This window comes from Prosopis cineraria, unplaced genomic scaffold (assembly GCF_029017545.1).
Source record: "Prosopis cineraria cultivar Desert tree isolate PC_DT_omini unplaced genomic scaffold, ASM2901754v1 PC6, whole genome shotgun sequence".
In the NCBI taxonomy this organism is placed as follows: domain Eukaryota; kingdom Viridiplantae; phylum Streptophyta; class Magnoliopsida; order Fabales; family Fabaceae; genus Prosopis; species Prosopis cineraria.
Window position 1 is genome coordinate 1,413,021 of NW_026555337.1, and position 19,272 is coordinate 1,432,292.

Consider the following 19,272-nt stretch of genomic DNA (forward strand, 5'->3'; position numbering starts at 1 on the left):
TTTTCAGGCAACAAACCATAACATGTGGGATGAATACACGTTACAGGCTGAGCGTGCACGAACCTGCCCACTGAAACAAATTTAATTAAAAAAAAATGGTCACTTACTCAGGAGTGGTAACGCTAAGGCTAGAGCTGTCAAATTGAGCCTAATCCGTTTAAGTTCTAAAATAACTGAAGTCAAGTTGTTAAATTAAAGGGTATAGATAAATTTTGAACCTAAAATCATCAGTCCTAATAAACCTTAAAAATGAAAGAGTCAATCTTTTTAAGCCTGATTATCTTTTAAAAAAATTCAAGTAAAAATTAAAAAAAAATAAAGTGCCTATCATACTTTAAGTCTCTCATCAACAACAATAATCACCTTTGATGATGCATTTTATGTATATTTTAAGTGCTTTGTCAATTAAATTTGTATTTTCTAATCTTATTTTGTTTTATTAGTATTTAAATGATATTTCTTTAATCCTTTACAACTTATAATGTAGGATTATCAAGATAATTATATTAGTATGTATGATTTTTTTTTATAGACAAGTTTGAACTAGAGAATTATTTTGATAAACAAATACTAAGTCTCATTATTTGAAAGAATTAGATATTGAACTAGTGAAAGAACAATTAACATTGATTTTCAATTCTTTTAAGGAGGACTATTGATATTTTTAGTATTTTAATCACTGCTATAACTTGTGAATTAGTTTTTAATATTAATTCACATGTTTTGACAAAATTTAGAAGTTTGCTTCTTTCAAATAATGTTAAATCTATTATTTACACTTTATATTTATAATTGCTCGCACAATTTTAATAATATTTTAATAATATTAAATTTATTGTTCATATTTTACACTCGTAATTGGTCGTACAATTTTAATAACATTGTTATCATATTAAATTTAAAAGTTTGCATTTTATAGATTTGTTATGGATTTATTTATATTTATTCTTTAAACTTAATTTTATATGTAATATCTTTTTTAAAATTATAAATATATTTATTAAACTTTTAAATTTTAAAAAATGTTAAGTGCGGGTTTTAAAATTAAGAGCTCTAAAATAATTTCAGATCATGATCCTTCAAAGGTCGATCCTGATAGGTGAAAGCGGAACATGTCAAGTCAACGGGGCGCTCATTGAGTGTTACATCACCCTCCAAAAAACACCGTCATAAATTCTGGGGTGATCTGTTCTTCGAATTGATATGCCCTTCGTATGAACCTGTGATGAATAGTGAGTCAAAGGCGGGATGGGATGAGGAGAAGACAGAGGAGATGGCGGCTAGGGAATGGGGGGGGACCCACAACCGAAAGATGCGAAGGAGATTCGGAGTACTAATGAGCAACAAGTCCAATGGGTCCCTCCACCTCCAACAAAAGGCAGCTTGGGCCGCACGCCAACATGCACATGCTTCTGCCTCTGTTGACCCTCCCTCTAACTTCTATTGCCTGCCTCTTTGACTCCCCCACCATCTCCACTCCCCCTTTCTACCAACCTCTCCTCCCTCCCTCATTTTCTCTGTTTCTATCATCATCCAAAACCTTCTTGTTCATTCTTTTTACCTATTAAATAATACTCCCTTTATTTATAAATATAAAATATTTTTAATTAAATCTCACCTCTTAATAAAATAATTACTTACTTTTTAATTAATTATATCTTTTTATATTTATTCCTTTTAAATATCTTATAATAAATATAAAATTATTATTAATAAAAATAATTTTTAAAAAAAACAATAATTAAATAGATTAAAATTGTTTTATATTTTTGAACATTTAAATTTTTAAAAAATACTTTATATTTTTAAATAGAGGGAGTACATCTTTTCAAAAACAAATATTGAATATCAAAATTGTTTAAAAAAAAACGAAACAAAGCCTATGTGGTGCATGATAAAAAATACTATAAAACTCTTTCTCCAAATATCTTATGAATATGATTAGAACCATATAAATTAAGTTAACTAAGAATATGTAGATATTAGGATAACATTCCTATTTTTGACTATAATTCACTTAATTTGTTTTTATCAATTCAATGTATTTAAGAATCTAATAATTAAAACGTTGAAATTTATTATTTAAAAATCAGATAAGTAGATACTAGTTATCTAATTGGGTATATATGAATCAATGGCTCGTTTTAAAAAACCTCCAAGTTCACGGTCCAAATTTTGCCTGATTTAACGGTGATGATCAAGCTATACATAGATATGAAAGCAGACGATGGATTATTCTATTGTATCTCCTGCGTGGTTTGCAAAGGACTTTTCAGTAAGAGAATGATTTTGTTTCTGGCCTTTTGTTTTAGTTGCAATAGTGATTGATTTAGATCCAAGGAAATTATCATGGAGAATTTCATTTAAGTCTTTTGCGTGTGACATAATTTTAATCGGATTTCAAAAAATTTTAAAATTTTACTATAAGTCAGGAACACTAAAATAAAATAAATTTTCTTACTTGAGTAATCAAAATATCTTTTAATTATAATTAATATTATTAAAATAACATATCAAATTATAATTTTTTACAAGTAACGTTATTAGAATAATAAGTTAAATTTCAATTTTTACAAATAATATTATTATAATAACAAGTCAATTTATTGTTTTTATAATTAATATTAATAAAATAATAAGACAGATTATAATTTTTGCAAATAACATTGTTATAATAATAAATCAAGTTATGATTTTTATAAGTAATATTATTAGAATAACAAGTCAAAATACAGTTTTAACAAGTAATATTATGACATTAACAAGAAGTTACATTTATTTTATTAATGTTACTAATAAAATATATAACTTGACTTGTTATTCTGTTAATATTATTTGTAAAAATTATAACTTGACATGTTATTCCAGTTTGAAATGAAATTGAGTCACCCAAACTTCAAATGAGAGTAAGCATTGAGCAATCAATTAGCATTTGGTTCTTTTAATTGATTTTAATCAATGTCTTAGATACTGCGGTTGGCGTCCTGTTGCCTATTACGCTGCCACCTTTCCCACCATTGAGCAACGTGTGCATGGAATTGTCGGGGTAGAAAAGCTGTTGCAACGCATGTATGCATCTCTTTTGAGAACCAATAAAAACAACCACTATTTTCGTTAAATTCTACGAGGTTGAACCGCTGTGGAGTTTTCTTTTTTTATATATGATTGGCATTATTTTAACTGCATTAATCATGATGCTATGGGCAATCTTGTTCATTGATTAGCTTTTTTTCCATGTTCCATACAATAAATGAAAAAGAAGAAACAAGAATAAGAGACATAAACGAACATAAGGATACTGTGAATTCTGCTTGTGCCACTTCCTCTGCCTTCGTAGCACCGACGAGTCACCATATTGGAAAATTTGTTTGGTCTTTCAGGTATAAAAGTCGAAAGCCCTCTTTAAAAGGATATAAGAATACAGGTTAATGCAATATGTACTGTCTTATCATGTTACCTTGTGAGCATGGCTGCTTATAGTGTTTGGCAAATGTACGGCATGACACTTGATAGTAGTGGAAACATTACCTATCAAATTGGAGAACTTTGTTTTTTTAGTAATATTTTCTTAAAGTTCATAATAACATTCACATATTAAGAATAGTTTGTGAGCTTTGAAGTCTGATACTGAATTTAAATTCCTCATTAAAAAAAATTAAATAATTGCTATTGTTTTCCTTGATAATGGGACCACAACATCCCTGAAGAATTTAGTGAATCAAATCAGGCAACTACGCTTGATTTTTTTAAAAAAATGCAAATCTCGATGGACCCATGTTCCGAAGGTAAATAGTAGTATTTTAATTTGTTTCTCTGTTTACAGTTTTTGTTGATTCTCTAGAAGCTCAGTTTTGAACCTTAGTTGCCATATCCATGTTTTCTTTCTGGACTTCTATTATTGCTTCTCTTTCATTACAGAGCATGTAGAAATAATTTGTTTTGATATCTACATTTATGATTTTTTAATCAGCCATGTTTTGAATTTCTAACCTCTTTTAGTCTGTTTAGTCATGGCCTGGCAAACATGAGATATGCAAATTGATGGTCCCTTTTTCCCACAAGTTTGCCCCGGATTTGTTAAAGAAGTTGAGCACCTATTGCCTTGTCATGCAGAAATCATCATGTGAGTAGTACATTGCTGTCAATGACTTTCGAGTAGAATAATCATTGACATTGAATGTGACAAATTGCAGTGTGACCTAGCATTTATAAATTGTTCTTATTGTTTTCATTTATCACTGATATATTGGCTGAAAGAACAAAAGACTCATCCGCCATATCTGGAGTGTAATTTGTTTGATATTTTTTTGACTAATAATTTGTTTGATATTGGTGTTGACAGTATGGCATATCCATATAAAGGCTTCTGAATAAGAAAAATTATTTGTTTTTTTTTTTTTTGAGATTTTGACTACTTGCACGGATGAAGATGATAAGGTATCATGAGGAGCCGTTAGTTAAAAGAAGTTGTTTTATAAATATATTTTCACAATCACACTTCTTGTCAACCTTTATTCTGAATGAAATGTAGTAACACCATTTGCTTCGGTATTAGCTATGGTATCCATGGTGCACTCACGGAAGTACCCAGTGGGAGGAAAATAGAATCCCTCATATACAATCAAATTTTGTGAGAGGAAGCAACGAGACCAAATCCCCTTGTTAATTTCCTGGACATCATTGAAAATACTTGTGCGCGCATTTATTGATAGGCTTTCGTGACTAGTTTTTTTAGCTGTGATTTTATTATTATTATAAAATAATGTTGGATTATGAAATTTGTTCAATGTATACAAATGTTGTATGCTTTTGTACTTATATTGTTAGATTTATTGCTAGAATATATTTTTGTATTGTATAGTGTTTTAGCAGAGCTTATTTTTTTTTTTTAAAAAGACTCAAATATATAGTAATTATTTAAAAATAATGGATTAAAAGTCTAATTTTAACCTTGTACTTATTTTTAGAAGTGCTAAGCACCTTATATTTTTAAGTGAGTCAATTTTATCTCTGAATTATTTTTGAAGAGCAAAAAACCCTTTTTATTAATTAACTATTAATTTTGCCATTTTTTGTTGAAGTGATAAGTATGTGGGGCCCACGCACAATGACATACAAAAATTTGACTATGTCCTTTAGCACTAATTTACTTTTGAACTCTTTTTTTATGAGTACTGAACACCTTAAAATCTCTTTTTAGGAGCACTAGACATCCTGAAGTATTGTTAAAATAAAATATTATTATTTAAAAATACTACACCAATCAATTTAATATTTCAATATTTTTGATATTTTGCAAATTTGATTAAAAATGAATGGAATGGACCTTCAAATTAATGAAGAAATTTTTTTCTTCTCATATCTCCATTTTTCTCTTGTTAAGTAACTTTTTTGTAACACATTAATAGAATAAGTGGTATCTTTTAAATAAATATTTTTGTTGGCTTATTGTTGATCCTGATTTGTTATATTTTTTATTTTACTCCTAATACTGCAATATATAAAAAGTATTAAATTTAGGTAGCGTAATATTTTAGAAAAATATCGTTAGTTGAACAAAAAAAGTACAAAAAAGACCTAAAAATTTAATAAAATTAATCAACATTAAAAATATAAGCAAGTTCTGATAGGCATAACCATTTGGGCATTATCTTTGAGAGAAGATCGAATATCGATATATAAAAAATAAGAAGTCATTTATAAATTTATAAAATGTTAGTTTGAGTTGTTAATATTTAAAAATTGATTTATAAATTTTGAATAAATATTTATAAATAATAATATTTAAATTATTAAATATGAAAATATTTAATATTTTATAATATTTATTAAATTTTATTTTAATACGACTTCAAGATACCCAATGCTCCTAAAAAAAGATTTTAAAGTGTCTAGGATTCTTGAAAAAAGAGTTTAAGAGTAAACTAATATAAAAGGATATGGTTAGAATTTTATCTATTATAATGTACATAACACATCAATAGAAAACGGCAAAGTTAATAGCCTCTTAACATAATAGCATTTTTGAACCTCGAAAAAATACTTTAAGAAAAAAATTGCGTCACTTAAGAGTATAGAGAATCTAACACTTCTAAAAAATAAATATAAAAATAAAATTAAACTTTAACTCTAAAAATAATCATTATATAATTAGAATTATATAACAGTTACCTCAAAAACCATTATATAGTTTGATCTGTATAGCAATTATTTTTAAATAATTATTATATAATTCAGTCTGTAAGCCACATAGCATTTATTTCAAAACGATTGCCATACATACCCTCAATGTATAATGGTTATTTTAAAATAATTGTTGTATATACATTCAATATATAACGTTTACAAATAATTATATAATTGTTTGAAGAATATATGGTATTAAAATATATAATGATTAAAAATCATTACAAAAATAACCTTTATACATACATGTACTTTTTTTTTTTTTTTGAAGCAGTGACTGCCATGGACGAGAACAGTTCAAATGTGTCATCAAACACTACAATGGATGATGAACGAAACCCTAATAAATTGGAGGAAAGCGACAAAATTGAACAAGGAGAGGCATAAATGCCGGTAATCATACTAAATTACAAAAGGTTAAAAAGTGGATCATGCAAGTGATAACCACGACCCCCACGGGCCCCACCCACCCTAATAATTATGCTTTTGTTTTACCCTCTCCAGTCTCCACAATAGACTTTAGCTTCTCCACCAGAGCACAATTAACCTATCCGCTTAACTTTCTAATTTTCCAAGTAATCCTCCTCCCCATACGCTACCCCTTTCTTTCCGCCTCGCCATGTCCACTACACTTCCCCACTTCCTTTTGATTGATGATCATATCGCACGTGTCAGTCAGAAAGAGCGGAGACCTCAAAGACGATTTCACATGCCCTCCGGTTTGCTTCACCCTCCAAAGTTTCCGTCTCACCAGAAAAGCTTCCACCACAAGGCGGCTTTTATAAATTGTGCAATAATTGGCAAAACGTGCAATAATGGCAAAACTTCAGCAGGATATTTAGCAAATGAACCGAAGTTGATCAGAAGTTGGCAAGAGTGAGCTCACTGCTACTGTAGGATAAGTAAATCGGGAACAGTCGAGTTATCATGACCTGAAATCGTGAGAAGTGCAACACAAGTCTCTCCTTTACATCATCCATGCTGGATTAACAGAAACAGCCGCCAAGCACAAGCAAGATTATCGATAGAGGCAAATAAGCAGCTATATCAGAACAGGAAACACCATAGATTTGTAAATAATCCTTGGGAACATACCTAAAAATCCAGAATGAAAGTCTAGAATTCATCAACACCTCATTATGATGGGACCCAACATGTGGAAGCATACATGATGCGGCCCTTCCAGCCCTGAAGCATCCAGTTGTTGTCTTCATCAATTACAAAATCCCTGTGATACCATGCCTTCAACTTTTCGCTGAATTTGACCATTATCTCTTTTGGCATTGGGAGCTGCCTGAAACCAGCCCTTGTACTCCTGACTTGCCAGTGTTTGTATGCCTCGGGCCTCTCAACCCTCTCGATCCCTTCACACGCAACCACATTCATGACCTCCCGACCCAAAAACTCTCTCTCAAGCATCAACCTCCATTCATTTTCACGTGGTATGACAGTGTCAAACATGTCATACATGGCAGAAAAATGGAACAGTGCCTCTTTGAACCGTGTGGCAAAGAAAGGAGCGTTGTAGGATCCATTGACAATGGATTGAACAAAAATATCAGGATTCATCTTTCTGATCAAATTCAAAACTGCATCTCTAGGACTTTTTACCTCCATCGTCTCATCCAGTAAATTTTTAAATCTCATCAGACAGTTCACAGCAAGCAGCTCGTTTCTCTCAATCTTGAAGTCCTTCAATGGGATGGTTTCCCAGTTTTGTGATGCTATGGCTGTATATTCAAACGGGACATTAAAACGTTCGCAATAATTAGATAGACGTCGACCGGTCTCCTCAATTAATTCTGCTGGACGAAACCCTGCTCGGGGCAATTCTATCCCTGTGATGCGTAGCTTCGGAGGTCCGCCAGCTCTTTGAGAGAGAAACTTGATAAGTATTGGCCACTGGAAACCATATTGAATGCCAAAATCGACAATATGAAGAGTTTCTGCCTTTTCAGCTGCTTTCATAATCATCTTATTTGCAAAAAAATATGCAAACTTCCTGAAGGGGCAGACAGATATTAGAACTGAGTAAGCTCTCAAAATATTAGCAGCAGAAATCCTCTTGGAGCTTAGGGAGTTGTAGAATATTTGGGTTCCAGTACCACAGCCAGACAAGCGTGCCTCAAGGCCATTGGCAAAGTAATGAGCCAACCTCTGTGATGCATCGCCAAGTGGAGAACAATGCTGCCTGATCTGCTTTAGTAGTTCATTGGCAGTTCTACGGTCATTTGCAGACACAGCTTGCGCACATAGAGCCATAAGAGTCCTCAAATCCACGGTCTCCTTCTTCTTGCCTCGTCTCCTGCCGCGGGTCTTCCCCCCAGTAAATGACTTTGGCTGTTCACTTGGCTCTTTGGCGAAGTCTGTCCCATTCTGCAACCATTTGTGGTGTTCCTCGCATAATGGAACATTCTCAACGCTAAGCAACACCTTATCAAACATTTCTGATATATCACTCTCGTCCACATATACTGCCGACTGCTTGTTACTTCTCCCATCTTCTGCATCACTAGCTTCACGTTCATGATTCTTCCTACCCTTTAATCCATGTGAGTTCTCCATGATATTTCCTCCTGTCTTTTTAGCCTCTCCCTTTGACTCTGGAAGAGCATTGTTGCTCTCCAGACCAGTGACAAGTTGAAATCCTCTAGGAAGAAATTTGCTAGCTTCTTCCAACCCCCTTTTAAATTGCGAGACAGATTCTGCATCAGTAAAGATATTTTGAGCCAATATCTTAGTAAAAGAGGAATTCACATCTGACGATCCGTCGCTGATACAAGTATAAGCACTCGGAGGTTGAGAGGATTTCTCAGAGATGGGTTGGAAATTTAACTGGGACGCATAATAACCTGAAGATGGAGCATCGGGGGAAGAGGGCTTATTAGCGCCCTGAAACTTGCTGGTGCTGCTACTGTCATTGACACAATCAATACTACTACCACAACAGTAGTTATCATCTGTGCTATCAAGATTCTGATGAATGTCCAGGGGATGCTGATTAGGGGAATGAGGATGATCCTTTTGGAGAGCATCATAGAATGATTTCTCCGTGACTTGTAGGCTCAAAGGATCATAAAACATGCTTGGCTTCTGTTCAAAGTTCTCTTCCATAAGAATTTGGCTTATGTACCTCATAGTTTCTGAAAAGTCAGCGTCTTCCAGCGAAGGATCTGGTGGCGAAATCGTGGACGCAGCTGCCACATCTGACATGCCTCCTATAGGTTCCATGGTCGAGGAGGGAACTAACCACTCTGATCCTTCATATTTCACGCCAGTATGCAGAGCAAAACTAACGGGAGTCGCATAAGGTTGATACAAAGGATCCGTTTTGAAGTTAAGAAATTTCCAATAGTTTTCATCGATTTCCCACTCTTTCGCTGGATATGGCAAATAGTTGGAATCGGAGCTGACGGCGGCATCATCAAGTCTATAACCGTTTATTAAACCATGGCTTCCATCCAATTGAGGATCCATATTCAAGAGCCAGCAGAAAACTAACCCAGAAACACTGAAGATCTAAATCTTATGAATGAAAGAGTTGAAATATGAATAAAAACTAAGAAAGATGGTATGGACCAGAATGAGACGAAAGATCGATCACAGCAAAAAAAGGAAGAAAATGAATTCAAATTAAAGAGACAGCAACAGATGAGACGAACCAGAAAAGACTGATCGTGGAGATATGTCGCAGTGAATTTCAGTAGAAGTTATGGGTAGGATGAAAATCCAGAAAGATGCAGAGAAAGAGAGAGAAGAAAGGACGGACCATGTAGAGGAAGGAAAGCGGAAACTCAAGGCGTGAGCACGATAATTTAAAAATTGGATTTTTTTTTTTTGGTCAAAAGCAATTTTTTAAATGTATACACCCAGTGTATTCAATAGTTTCCATCACTTTTATTATTCAACTGTGACTCTTGAATCGGAAATCAGAGCTTTTTGCTGATTTTCGATTTGATAAGTCAATCTAATTCATTTCGTAGCACGAGCAACATTTCTTTAGATTCAGATGTTGCCGCTGGTCAAAGTGATTCAGATGTTGTCAATCTTAAATGTTTCCATCCTTATTTTTTTCATTCAAAAAGTGGGGATAATTTCCTAATAATATAGTTTAAACGTAATTAATAAAGATTGTTTGCAAATTTGACCCTATAAAAAGATATCGTGGGGAAGAGTAATAGCTTGAGCCTTGAGGTATAATAATGAAATTGGATTTGTCTTCATCCCAGCGTGTAATTAGTAAAATAATAATAATAAAGTAATTAATGAGTCTCGTTTAACTTTTAAAACTATGACAAGTGTAAATGCATCATTCATCCAAAAATGAAAAATAAATCAGCAGTAGATATTTGACCCCATAAAAGGTAAATTCTGGAAGAGTCATCTCTTGTGGTACACTGAGGATGGTACACTGAGGAGAGATGAGAATTGTATTCATCTCAATCATACGGTTGGTAAAATAATTACTTTAATTGGTCGGTCTCGTCGATTTTTTTAAATTTTTTTCTCCCCAGATTGTTTTTTTCAAGCGTAAATGCATCGTGTATCAAATCAGTCAAATGTTGAGATTTGACAAGTTTGTTGAGGCAGAGCCATAAGCTGGGGCATGACAATGTGATAACAATTATATTTATGCAAAATTGAATTAGTTGAAGTGATTTGTATTAATGCAAAACATGGAATTGTATTTATACAATTAATCGTGATTTGACGATTTGCAGGCAAGGGTTGAAGATAATCACCCACTTGTTGGGTATTGCTTGATTGGCAAGCCTGATAGTAATTTTCTTCTTGAGGAACAAGCATGTGGCCATGGTGGCACCCCAACAATAAAATAACCCAAAACCAACGGAGCACCCCTTTCCATGTTCATCGAGCATTGTATAAGGATTTCTTTGGGGGGAAACAATTACTATTAAGCATTAACTTAAAAAAATGACTAATACAATTACTATTAAGCATTAACTTAAAAAAATGACTAATATATATATATATATCAAGATGCTATCCATTAAAAAGAATTTAGCAAGTTGCAGCCATACAGGGTTCGGTGACACTTGCGCCAAATCACCTTCCACGTCTTCGTCGCTTATTGGAGCCGACAATTCAATAGAAACCCTCTAACCTTCTTTAGTACATGGGCCTTAATTTAAAAGAATTATGATTGAAATTGAGATTGAGAGTGGGAGTGAAAAATTATGTTTGATATGTAATAATAATTGTAAGGAATACTTTTCTTCATTTTATTCTATAATTAAGCATATATTATAAAAAAGACTAGAATATTTCTTATAATTAACAAAAAAATTTCCTAAAACCCACTTGCTCTTTGCCATAGACTCACAATCGAACCCAACCCCCCTCCCTTTGCTGTTGATCACCCTGTTCGACAACTTGGAATTGGGAGCAAGCAAATCAATGGAGCTTGTTCATGATGGATTTAAGAGCAAGATCACGATGATGGATCTAATTATGATTCCTCATTCTATCATACAATAGTTTAGAATCTCTCAAATTGGAGAGGATGATGGTTCTAGGAGCAAAAGCAATGACAAAGCTTGTCTAATGACTTAAAACTAGATCTAGACTCTCTTGAACTAAAGGCGAGCAAGTTTGAAGGTAAGTAGACGTAAGGAGATGTGAGCAACTTCATTGGCGAGATATAGGCAGGGGAAGAAGAACTTGAACTAATGGTGGAGGAAGGCAAGAGATAGATAGAGGGAGAATGGAGGAAGATAGATAGAGAAGACTCAAATTAGTGGTGGAAGACAACAAGAGGTAGATGGAGGGAGAAGAACTCAAACTCAAACTCATCAATGGTGGAGGATAGCACTGATAATAAGGACAATCATGATAGACTTTACTAAGTGAGAGAATAGTAAGGGTTGGGGTAGGAGAGATATACAAGAAAGAGGGTGTGAGAATGGGGGTAATTTGGTTTGAAAAAAATCAATCTCAAGATTGATTTCCCAATACCAAGGGAAAATAGTATAGGGTAATTTCATGTAGATAGGATTAAGATTGAGATTAAATATCCTAATGCTCCATGCTAAACATAAAAAATTGGTATTAGCTAGTGCCAATTGCAATCTCACCCCTCCAATCCTTCCCATTGAGTGAGACTTATGGTTTTTATTAATTTTCATCTTAGGGATTCCAAAGCTACAGTAGTAGAGGTCAATTTCAAATTTGATGAATGCTCTCACTTATACTCCATGTTTATAATTTATAGTTTGTATAACAATATTTATTGGATAGAAGAGTAAATTAACCTTTAAATGATAGGTCTATGAGTGTTTGAGATTTTACGTTCATTTTTTTATAATGTTTCCCTTTCACTTTTGAAAATAGTATAATTGAATCTCTACAGTTAACAAAAGTTAAATTTAATTATTAGCTGACTAGAAAATGGCCTTAAAAATTACAAAAAAGGATCATAAAATTATAATAAAAGATTTAAAAATTACAGACACAAGCCCAAAAAATTATAAAAAAGGATCAAGAAAATTTAATTGGTCATTTTTTATGATTTTTGAGATTTTTTCTATCATTTTTTAGTTAAATAACAATTAGCTTTTTTTTAATGATAAGGACTATATTACACGCTTTTCAAATGTTTAAGAAAAAACATCATAGCAAAATTGAGTTTAAGATCTCAAATATTCATTGACGTATAATTTAGGGGTTAATTTGCTCTTTTTACCCTTTATATATTGTAAAGAGAGTATGGCAATAACTAGTTATTGATGATGAAATTTTTGGTCTCTCATGTTTGCCTTGGCTATTAATTCATCCTTAAATTTTATGTTTTTAATTAATTTGGTTATTTAAGTTTGCCTCAATTATCGATTTGATTCTCATTATTTAAAGAGAGTTTGACATTATTAAATTCCACTAACATATTCTCTTTGTTTTTATTTATAAGTAATTTCCAGCTTTTTTCACCTAACCCAAAAAAAACTTTAAAACTTTATTAACTCTATCTAAAAATTCAATAAGTTTTTAACTTTACTCCCATTAAATATACCAATTTTAAAAATAAAATAATCTAGCATCTAATAACCTTCTCAACATTTAATAGGGACAAAATGGTAACAATGGACACAATAATCATTGATGTATCTTATAAATATGGTCAAAACAAATGCACTTTCTCTATCTTATAAGTAAAACTAGAGGATTATAATAGAATATTGATGGTAGCTATATAAATTAATTGAAAAAAAATGTAATTATTTAGTTAAAGTAAAAACAAACCCAGGTTCATAAAACAAAAGAACAAAATTAAGTAAAATTTTCATTATCATAAATAATTAATGTACAAAGATATCTATCATCCTCAGGCATAGTGCTTAGTTTTTTTGTAAATATATAGAAAATGGGTTCCTCTAATTTTCATCTCCAATGCAAGTTTACCATTAGATTTTATGGTCACAAATGGGGCAAGTCGAGCCCATATTGGCCTGATTCTTATATGCTTACTTCATATGGACTCAAGTTTATAAGTTCGATTACCTCAAAATCAATCATTTTCAAAAGCTTGTAAGCTAGTTTTTATTATTTATTACTTTTTTGAATTTTTAAAATTTAAATTTTTTAATTATAATATTTCAAAATATAAATTTTCAAAATATGAATTATAATGTTAAAAAATTAAAAGTAAATAGCAGTGAATTCTTAGTTGCTTCTGCATACATATCTACTCAGGAACCTTTGTGGAATGATGAACATTAAGTACGGACTTGGATATGGAAGTGGCCTTGTCGTACCTGAAAAATGTGACACAGATGATGTGCAAGCGGAGGTTTCGACCTTCGGGCCAGGAACTGGATGGAATGGGAGTTGACATCAAAATTTTAAGAAAAATCTTGAAAAACTGATTAAAGGAGGATAAAGATGGTCTGTGAAAATAGAAAATAGATTCGGGAGTCGATTGAGTGTGGGAAAGGTGTTGGACACCCCACAACACCCGTTCGTGAGAACAGTTACCTGAAGTTTATTGTACTATATGAATATGATTTTAAAATTATTTTAATTATTCCTTTTATATTAATATGTTTGATATAAAAATGATCAAAATTAAGTGAGAAATATTTATTTATTTATGAGGGAGGACTTGACTCAGAATCTGACTTTGAGGCCTACGTACCTTATGTTGAGAATCAAAGTTCACGTAGTTTGGACTTAAAAATTATTGGTGAAAATATTTTTTAAAGAGAAATTTAATTAAAAATAATTCATCATTTTGCAAATAAAATAATTTCTAAAATTTTGATATGTGTGTTTTAAATTATAAAAAGTAATTTAATTTTAATTATTTTCTTAATTTTTGAATTTTTGGAATAAGGAAAGAAAAGAGTTTAACATTATTGTTATTTTTTATATTTTATGATTAAAAATTTAACTGCTATACCTGTAAAGCCTTATTGACTCATATGATAATACAATCGTTCTAAATATCCACAAAAATTTTAAAATCTCACATGATAAAAAAATTTAACAACTTAATTTATTTATATTTTTGAGTGTTAGTAATAATTTATTTAAGCATGTATATATATTTTTTTAAAGAATCTTAATCATCATACCTGCAAAGCATTATTGGCTTATACGATAATATAATTATCTTAAATATCTGTGAAGATTTCAAAATCTCACATGACAAAAGAATTAAATTTATTTAAATATATTTTTAATTTAATTAATTTAATATATAATTTATATATTTCTTTGAAAATTTGATCGTTATATCTGCAGAGTCTTATTGACTTATACGATAATATGATGATCTTAAAAGTCTATGAAGATTCAAAAATCTCATGTGACTAAAATATATAATCGGTAAATGTGATTGTAGTTTAAATGCATTAATTTGGTTAATTAATTTTTTAAATTATGTATTATATGATTATTTATAAAAATTATTTATTTATTATAGAAATTGAGAATCGCTACATTTGTGAAGACTTATTATCCCACAAGATGATGTAATAGTTTAAGTCTCTATAAAGATTCTTGAAATCTCACATGAGATTTAAATAAATTATTAATTTGGATTATAAAAAGCAAGTTAATTTTAATGATGGGTCTTTAAAACCTATATTAACATATAAGTTTTACTCTTATATCTGTGAAACCTTATTGATTTACATGATATAAGATTATCCTAAATATCTGCAGAGATTTAAAGTCTCACACGATAAAAGGATTAAATAATATTCACTTTAAATATATTTTAATACGTAATTATACAACGTATACTTTTAAAATTGTTATAACTGTGAAGCTTTATTAACTCACATGGTAGTACGATTATTTTGAAGGTCTATGGAGTTTCAAAAATATCGCATGACCAAAAAAATATAATTATAAAATGTGATTACAATTTAAATTTATTAATTTACTTAATTAAAATTATAAAAATATTTTTTACTTTATTTACAAAATTCATTCATTTATTTACCATATAAATTGTGAATTATGATATCTGTGAGGATTTATTATCCTACATGATAAGGCTATTAATTTAATTCTCTACGAAGGTTCTTAAAATCTCATGTGAGACTTAAATATTTATTATAAAAAAAATTAATTTTAATAATGGGCCTTTGAAACCCATATAAATATCTGTAAAATTGATCCCCGTACCTGCAAAATCTTATTGATTTTTGTGGTATGAAATCATTCTAAATGCCAATGAAGATTCTTAAAATCTCACATGATAAATAGATAATTAAAATATTTACATTTGTAGTTAGTGCATAATATTATGGTTGGCTAAACGATTCATGCAATAAAGGCAATGGAAAGAATAGAGAAATAAACTATTATGACAATCCATTATTCTTTTGACTTGGGAATATATTCTAAAAAATCCAGATTTGGCATAAACTTTTAGCAAGATCATAATTATGATATATACGACTTCAAACCACAATCACTCCATAAATTATCAATGCTATTCTTATAGGCTTTTTTCTTATTTTATCAATCACCTCTCAGATATGTTTTAAATTCTGCATAAAAACATTTGATTCTTGAATTTTTTTTAATACCTAAACATATATCTGGATCAGTCCACACTATTAACATCTATCAATATGTATGTGTTCATCAATGAATCTAAATTAAGGGAGATGACATGATTTAAATATTACCTAATTTAAGCTATGGTTCGTTCTTTTTCTACTCTAGGCTAGCTTGAACTATTCTGAAAGCTTCCTATACATAATGCTCGGCCACACTCTTCTGTCTCGCCTTATCTCTATTTGGATCTCGCTCAAATGCTGTCCAACTCTCTCTTTTTCCATTTTTCTCTCATCCATTTTTCCCCTTTCGGACTCCCTCCAGTTCTCTCATTTTTCTTCCTTCTTTTTTGGTCTGGCTGTCTTTCTCTTTGTCAATGTCTTCGCCCAACTCTTCCTCATCTTGACTCCTTCCACGTGGCCGTTCTTGGATTTCTTCCACCTAATAAAGTGGAACAGGTGCCCTATCTGCTTTCGCCACCTAAGCAGCTCACATGATTTCCTATGCCCTATCATCCTCTTCTTGGAGTCCTTGTTGGTAATCATTGAGCCGAGATAGTTCCAGGACACATTGAAATTATTCAAAGTCACCTTAGACACTGTGTCCTTCTCCCACGATGTTACCCTGTTCCCTTCAAACTTGATTGATATGAATATCTCTTCGGGACTGGAAGAGGAATGGCAATAGTGGTTGTGAGAGTGAGGACGAGAGAAAAGAGAATGAAAAGGGAAGAGGCTTTAGATGGAAGAAGAGGAGTCTGGCTTGGTGTGAAAGGAAGAAAAGTGGCCTTGTTTTTCTGCTAGCATAAGGAGTTTGTCGTTCAAACATAAGGGACACACCCCCACAACCCTCTATTTTGGGTGGAAATAGCAGTAGCAGCTTTCCTCTCTCGGTCTCATGCTCTCTCCTTCTTGGTCTCTTTCTCCCTCGGTGTTCCACTTCTCTTTTCTTCATCTCCGGCTCTCTCTCTCTCTCTTTTGTGCTCTGTTTCTCATCCAGTTTCCCTTCCTCAGTTTTTCTCTCCTTCTTTTCACTGCTATGTTTGTGCCTATGATCTCCTTCTCCTTTTTTTTTCTCATCCTCCTTCACCGTTTTCATCTGGTTTTCATGCCCTTTATCGATGAAGCTCTCCTTTCTCAGTTTTTCTCTCCTACTCTCGATCGCTCTCTCTTGGTTTTTCTCGTCTTAATGCTTTACTTTTACTTTCAGTTTTCTCGTCATCTTCCTCTTCTCTTCGTCTCGGTTTTCTCTCTTCTTTTTCATCTAGTTTTTTCTTTGTGCTCTTTCACTCTTCAGTTTGGATCCCTCTCTTCTTCTCAAGTTCTCTTCTCTCTTCTGCGTCTTTAGCTTTATTCTCACGTCCTCCTTGCATGGCTGTGTTTCTACTTTTCCTTCACTGGTCTTTTTTTTGTCTCCTTCTCTCTCTCATTTCTGGCTCTCTCTTTTTTTTAGTTTTAGATCAGTGCCATTTTTTTTTCATTTTCTCATCCAGCTATGTCCTGCTCCCCCCTTGTATCCATCTCTTTTCTCTGCCTTATCTTGCCTGGCGTTCTTCTACACTTTTTGGTGTGGCTGAAACTTTTTGCGCTTACGTCTTTGTCTCTCTGCTCTCTCTACACACGCCTCTGGTCTTCTTCCTTGTGTGTTCTATCCTCCCTTTTTTCTTCTGCCCTGTGTTTGCTCTCGTGTGTGTCTAATCAAGAATGCTTTTCCCTTCATGTTTTCGACTGGTGGCAGCATCTAGTTCTACTTTTCTCTTAGTGTTGTAACATTCATTACACGAACAAAGAACTAGACTTAATTCATATATTTTAATCTTAATAACTCCTTTTTTTAATGATGTTTATTAATTTCTGGAATTGGATTAAAGGGCTTAGAAATCTAATTTTAGATTAAACAAATATTTTTTAAAAATATAATCCTAAAAGGGATTAAATTTATTTTTGTATTTTTATATTTTTTTTGTTTATTTTAATGAACTAAAAGAAATAAAATTCTAACCAAAAAAGATTATCTTAAATAAAATTAAGCCCTATCAATTAAATTAATTTTTTTTGTTTTGAAAATATAATCCTAAAAAGGATTAATTGACCATGTCTTGCACATATGTCCCTAAGCTAGGCTTTGCTGGTTCGTGGTTATCTTGCAACATGCCATTGCTACCTTCTTTAGTAAACCACTTGAAGAATGGCTCTGCTTGAATTTCAATCCATAAACTAGGGGTGTTCATGGGACGAGATGGGACCAAGACACTCCTTGAACTATTACTTAACAGAAAATAAAAGCTTTGGTTTTGACTCATTGGGATAGAGATAGGAAAAAAAAGGATTTTCGTTGTTTGTGGATTAGTTGAATAAATGTAGTAATTCACAAGAATCAAGAAAAAGTATACTATAGTTATAGTAGTTTGATGTATAATTTGTACAAGAGGCAGTTGCTTCTTAATCGTAAAATACTTTCACAAATAGCTATATTAAATAAGAATTGTCTTTATATGATTTCCAATGAGATCATAAAATAAAAATTCCTCAGAGACTGAACTCCGGGAAGGTAGAGTAGGGATTTGTGTGGTAAATAAGAATTGTCTTGTATCCCATCCTATCCCATTCTGTTAAGAATCAGGACAGGATTAGGATGAAATCAGGATATCCTACCATCCTGCTAAGGTGGATTATATGATAGAAAAGCCTAAATAATAACATTCATAAATTAAAATTTTAAGTCACATGACTTATAAAGTTTAAAACTAAAATAACATGAGTATATAAATCATAACAATTATTAAATTATATTAATCACAATTATAAATGTACAACTTGAAGTCAAGTGTACATGAGACATAGCACACCATAATAGCAATTTAAGTGATCTCTAAATTATAAGAGTAATAACAATAGATAAGCCCCGCACAATATTAAGTCATTATTCTTTAGCTTTAGTTGAGATATGTAAGCTAGCGACTCTTCCTAAAATAAAGCAAGAAATACGATATAAACAAAAGTTATTTAATAAGTAGATATAAAAATAAATTATATTAATATAATTAATATATTGTAAAGA

The 19,272-nt window shown here is 31.7% G+C and overlaps 1 protein-coding gene across 2 annotated transcripts; it reads right to left on the reverse strand.

The window, feature by feature from the left end:
* Positions 1-6,404: 6,404 nt before the first annotated feature.
* LOC129314564 (scarecrow-like protein 33) lies at positions 6,405-9,997 on the reverse strand. 2 transcript variants are annotated; one of them, XM_054958043.1, is made up of 2 exons: positions 7,282-9,997; positions 6,405-7,118 (listed from the first exon to the last, which is right to left on the reverse strand). In XM_054958043.1, exon 1 carries the CDS (start codon positions 9,661-9,663, stop codon positions 7,324-7,326), a length of 2,340 nt encoding a protein of 779 aa, XP_054814018.1. In that variant the 5' UTR covers positions 9,664-9,997; the 3' UTR covers positions 6,405-7,118; positions 7,282-7,323. The 2 variants fall into 2 exon arrangements, with proteins under 2 accessions (XP_054814018.1, XP_054814016.1); XM_054958041.1 differs by having other exon boundaries at positions 6,405-7,167; positions 7,282-9,996.
* Between the last annotated feature and the right edge of the window lie 9,275 nt (positions 9,998-19,272).